The 6,000-nt window shown below is 42.2% G+C and overlaps 1 protein-coding gene across 2 annotated transcripts in view; it reads right to left on the reverse strand.

The window, feature by feature from the left end:
* tcf7l1a (transcription factor 7 like 1a) overlaps window positions 1-5,764 on the reverse strand; it is a 29,007-nt gene extending 23,243 nt beyond the window's left edge. For both annotated transcript variants that reach the window (XM_062554283.1, XM_062554282.1), the window contains exons 1-3: window positions 4,938-5,764; window positions 4,750-4,822; window positions 4,528-4,655 (exon numbers count right to left, since the gene is read on the reverse strand). In XM_062554283.1, coding sequence (XP_062410267.1) covers window positions 4,528-4,655; window positions 4,750-4,822; window positions 4,938-5,123 — 387 coding nt within the window. In that variant the 5' untranslated portion in view covers window positions 5,124-5,764. The remainder of the gene's footprint in view (window positions 1-4,527; window positions 4,656-4,749; window positions 4,823-4,937) is intronic.
* Window positions 5,765-6,000: the final 236 nt, after the last annotated feature.

Raw genomic sequence — 6,000 nt, forward strand, 5'->3', positions numbered from 1 at the left:
CCAAGTGTTGCCATGTTCTCTGGAGGGGAATGATAAACAGCACCAATACACATGCAACCACACATGAAGACGGAAAGACGAAGAGAAGAGAAAAAAAAAAACACTTGTGCAGAAAAACAGTGGAGGAGGCCCAGCCCCATCTCGATCATCTGCCAACACAAAAAGCCTTATCAATAGAGAATGAGGTCAGAGGCTCGGCCCTCATTCACACGTGGGGGCTGAACTAACACAGAGACTTCAGCGAGGCTCCAGTCAGCTTTCCTCTAAAGAAAACACAGCCATGTTCCTTACAATGCTGCCAACCGCTGAACCATTCTGCAAACGCACTCACAGAAGTTTGCTCCCTACAACAAACATTTACTTATATCCCATTCCAGATTTGTGTGCGAGTGTGTGTGTGTGTGTGTTTTTTTTCTGCATGAGGAGTGTTGCTTTGAGTTCACAGTCTTGGGTATGACAAGCGAATGCAGGGATCAAAACTAAGCCAAGCCACAAAATAGAGCCTTTCAAATTCCTCCATGGATCTACAACCCACCATGATGGATTGTTTTGTCACTTCTCTTTTGAATCTTTTAATGAAGCAAATCTGAGGTCAAACGTTCAGCTAATTTAACATTAGTGTGCTGTTGAACAATAGTGGGTCTCGCCATGCAATTCTGCAGGAACTCTACCTACACAAACTACAGTAGTACCATGCTTCAGGGTAGCGCGATTTCCAAGATGAAGTTTTCTCCTTTCCCTCATCGATTCTGACCACCAAATCTTATCAAACTTCGAAACACAACCACAATCTACCAACGTTGTCCAGTTCTTTTATATCCACTGTGGGTACACTGAGGCAGTACACTGAAAGCTAATCAATCAAGTTGTTTTTAAGACTCACAAAGGATTAAGAAAAAAACATTCCACAGTAAAATGTCTGCAGTGACGCAACAGAAAATATGGTTTGCAATATTAACTTGCGCTTGTGTTTCTAATTAAACCATGGAGATGCACATAAATCTCCATCTAACATGATGATAGAATATGAAAAAAACAATTTAGGGCATCAGTGTTGTCTTTCTATCTTTCCCTATCTTCTCTGCATATGTTCCCTATGTGCATACACCATAGCTGGCTAACCAGATGTGGAATTAAGGGCATCAATGGCTAAATGGTGTTAAAATAAAAAAATAAAAAAGATAAAAAAAATAAAAAAGAAGGGCAAATGTCTTCAAATTAATTTGGATTTGTTGAGTTTAGCCTTACAGGCAAAAAATCCCTTCCCATAACACATTAAACCTGGATAAAAATGTAAAGCTATGTTTACTTGGTCATTTGTACAAACATTCATGCACTGGCTTTTAGGTTTCCTTTACCGTCTTGCAGTGCGGGAATGTTGCCCTAACTTAAAGGCCTGGACAATGTCCCCTCTGTGGCTGAGGTGGAGGGGGGGCACTCCCTCCCTCCCTGCCTCTCTCCACCCCACCCTTCTCCGAGTGCTGAGTGTGTGGAAAAGGCCCGGCCTGTTGACAGGACCGCTCTCCTGAGCACTGTTTGTTTATGTAAAATGAGGCCCTCTAGTACGCAGGACAATTCCGCTGTTTACTTTATATTGTCTCGGAGGTCTTAAAATACCATAGCAGTGTATGGAGTTGGAGTTGGAGAGAGAGAGAGAGAGAGAGAGAGAGAGGGGTGACAGAGGGAGGTGAGGGAGGAGGACTGAAGAATGAGTGGAGAGAGAGAGAGAGAGAGAGAGAGAGAGAGAGAGAGAGAGCGAGTCGTGAGCCAAAGAACAACTACATGTTCCAACAGAATTATATGCAATCGCTCTTCATTTCACTGTCACTGAAGCCACTCATTCCAATCAGAGCACTTCATTCCAATAACATCGCAAGATTATGACAGTTAATGCTTGGCTCCTTGCTGAAACAAACTGTTCATAACAAAACAAAGGTGAATGAAAGGCCAAACAAACGTTACTTCACCAGATGAGGGCAAATATCTAAGGCTATTTCGCTTAAAGTCATTTCACAGGACAAATTGTGACTAAACTGAAGTTTTACAAATTGCACATACTAATCCCTGCTAAGCTTTCTTCAGAACATTCAAACGTGCCTTCTTGTATTTGTATTTTGAGGCCCATCCCTGTGTGTTGCTCAGCAACTTTGTAAGCTGTGAAACCATAGCAATTAAGAAGCCTATAGTGGTCATGGTGATATGCAATGAAAAGTCATCATGTCTGCTAACTAATGTCGTAAAGCAATGAATGCATGAGGCCACCTCCCTCAACACTTTGACAACAGCTTTTTTTGCACATCGATGTGCCCTTAACAGCATTAGACAGATTCTCACAAAACAGTTGGGGAATTTTTTTGTTGCTCATTTGGAAACTTATATGAAGGAGCATGCCACTCCCAAGATTATGCTTTCAAAAAATCTCAGTAAAACAGGTCCCCACGGCGCTTTATCGGTCAAAAATAGATGAAACGGAGTGAGATGCAGAAGTAAAAAATTGCTGGATCTGCATGTGCTAAAAGAGGACAGTGAGAGAGCGAAAGGACTCCCTCAGCAGTTATTACCATAACCTGGGGTTATGGCTAGCATTATAAAAATATCAGGAGACCCATGCTCTTTGACCAGCAGGCTACTGTACGTGGTGTAATAGCTGAATAAATCGACACATGGTGTTTCAAAAATATTTGGTATGGTTTTATCTCCTGTCAGTCAAAGGCGTGCCAGTATCACTGTTACTGTTACTATGCGAGGAGGCTGATGACACTATCAGCACTTTACTGTTTTCAACTCTGGCTACCAACGGGGGGAAACAGACAAGACCTGGAGAAACCTTTTCAACTGCAGGTTATGTTTATGTTCTGTATTGAGTGCCAAGGAGTACTATAAACATTTTTTTGTTATGGTTCAGTAGCATTGCATGTTTACCTCACGAGAAGACCAAGTGACGCTTCAAGAACTCGCTCGCTCAAATGTTTAAATGTACACAACCTTTCCATTGTACAATGAGGAAGACGTGGTTTATGTTGGTGCTTCTGGCTTTCCCTGACATCAGAGCCGGGGTTGTAGAGGGCCAAGTAGAAAGCAATCACCTTGCTAAGGGTTTCAGTAGGCCAACTTATTCTCCGATCTGTAATCTCACCCTGCGAGGCTTTTACACTGCCAACCATTTCTGAGCTAATGCTACAAATACAATAGTGAAGAGTTACTGCTATAGCTTCCCATTTTGCTCAATAACCAGTGTTTAGTATAAAGACTGTAACAAACCCTTAACCTCTATGCATCATCTACACTAATGAATGCTTCGCAAATATAGTAGCATTCCTACGCTTATCAAGCAGTTGCATTCAATCACCCTGTGAACTTTTTCCTCTTACAGAAATGCCCATTTTAACACAACCAAGTTAGCAAAAAAAGAATAATTTCAGTGGTCAAGATTGGTTAAGAATGCAGCATCTGTGGACCTATATTCCATGAGGAAAATGTAAAATCAATGCACGCTGAATATAGTTTGCACTGTCACTGTAGCACAGATGTCTGACCTTGAGAGCAATAAAGCAGTTCACTCCCAATCAGGACCAACAATGGGCCTCGGGATAACTGGTGAGTGTGGAGCCAGAATGCTGGGCATAAATCATTTGTGGTTTTCAAATGAGGCATTACATTGCAAATACCACTCATCTAAGCAAACACGTAGCCTACAGAAATCAGTTTGGTCAAGAGTTTCTGAAACAATAACAATGCTTATTATCAAAACCTCGAGTGTGTTAATCCCAGGGAATGTTGGTCTGGAAACGGACACATTGTCTTATCAGAGCATTACAGCTTAATTGAAAATCAATACCAAGACCTCCTCACTACTTTAGACGGAGTCAATCTACCCACTGAAACGTGATAATTCACAACACTGCAATCATCCTCACAAGGAGCAACATTGTAGCGCGCAGAAACAAAAGCCTACTAGACGCATTCCAGTTTCCACAGGATGGATGAATCATATCTGTCTGGACTTGTCACCAGCGCAAGGCTAGGCCTATTCGTCTTGTTATCACAATAATAGGGGATTGTTAATTGTGGCTGCATGGGACGTTGTAGGAAACACTCGTGCTTAACACCTATTTTGACTTCAGCGAGAGAAACAGTCAGACAAAAACTTCTCTATGATAACTTTAAAAACAAACAGCAGTAATGCGATACGAGACATGTGCATATTTCAACAAGTGACCTGGGGACCATTGGTCTTTAAACCTCTCCAAAATATATTATGTCCATTTTCGTTTACACTTTGTCCAAATGTTGGCGCCTACCAACTCAAAAACAACAGCATGTCGCGTTGAGGTTTATGTCACCTCGAAGAAACAAAGGACTGCTCCTAAGAGGCCACTTGAAGGGAATATGGCGCACAGCTTGGCGCTACATTGACAACTTTTTATCGCGTGGCTGAAGAGCATGTCTGACAGCAGCTGTAAATATCCACTTAAAATCGCTGGACTGTAACTGAGTTAGAAAATGACAGTAATAACCGACACTCACCGTCCTTGCACTTGGTGACAGGGATCCGTTGGAAATGTATGGATTGGTGAGGTCTGGGATCATTAAAAACGGATAGCCATGGTAAGGGTGGCCCTTAAAAAAGCCTCCATCTTGCTGTCTTCTCAAAGCTATAGAGTAAACAGATTAATAGTAAGGTGAGACAGATAAGTTAAGGCACAACACGGAACTAAATGTAACAAGTGATCATAGTAAGAGTATTACCTTCTGCCAAGTACTCTCTGTGTTTCTCGTAACTTTCTAGCTCTGGTCTGAGCAGTGGGCGCCTGTCCGTTTGCTGATGCACACAAAACAACGGAACATTATGATACCACTATACAATCGGATTTCTAATATTTCTGGAGAACAGGGTGATGTTAAATCTTAAAAACTTGTTCCTACAAGAATCTTACCTCGGAATCAGATGAGCTGCTGGTGTTTTCAGACTCATTCACAAGAGACGACTTCACGTCGTCCAAGTCCCTCTCCGACGATACATTTTCAGATATTTTCTCCTCCTGTTCGCCCTCGTCTTTAAATGATATAAGTTCGTCATTTGCCCCGAGATCATCTCCTCCACCACCATTAAGCTGTGGCATTTTGAAATGGGACAATCCGAACCTTTATATGGAGTTCTCGAAATGTTATGATCCGTATGGAAAAGCTCCAAAAATCGGTATCCCAAACCTACAGATTAAAAATTCCACACACGATCATTTTAAATCACAAAATTAACACCGATGAAGGCCTAGCTATGACTTTCTAATTACGCACTTCGCGCAGAACACCGTAAGCTTGTATTTACTAGTTTAGGCACCATACGGAGTTGTGCCTCTGTGTTCTTGTGCGTCTTTAGGAGGTAGTTTGGACTCTACGCGCTTTGAAAGACAGAGCAAGTAAAAAGTCATCCTTCGAAATCCATACGAGCGTCTCGATCTGGCACCTCTGCAAAAGCAGATATCTCCTCCGAAAAGTTTTCTGCTCGTCTGGTGTGCTGCCGCAAGTCTTGGCGTCCCTGTCCAGAAAGTTTCAGTGCTGCTGTGCTCCACTCATTTACTTGTTGATTCACATGGAATCTGCATGACCGACGGATACATCCAGAAACTCAAGCCTTGTTTTCGGGATGCCGATCCATTCTTACGCTTTAAAGATTCTGCTTGTTAAATTTCCACAAGGTTTGTTTTTTGTCTTGAGGAAAAATAGCCCCTTTGACCTAGGGGTAAGAAAGGGGCTGTAAGTGTACTTGGTTAGCTGAAATGAAGTGGAAGGAAGAGGCCCCCTCATTAGCATATGAGGAGGAGTTAGAGCTGAAAACTGACACTCCATTCACCACTGACAAACCAGCCGTACCCTTAAAGGCACAGGGACACCTCAGAAACCACGTCCATGACCACGAGAACAAATCATGAAAACATCACAAATGTTTTCTGTCATAATGACTATGCATTATTGATTGGTCAGTATATTACCAGCTAC

Source organism: Sardina pilchardus, chromosome 14 (genome assembly GCF_963854185.1).
Source record: "Sardina pilchardus chromosome 14, fSarPil1.1, whole genome shotgun sequence".
Lineage (NCBI taxonomy): Eukaryota > Metazoa > Chordata > Actinopteri > Clupeiformes > Clupeidae > Sardina > Sardina pilchardus.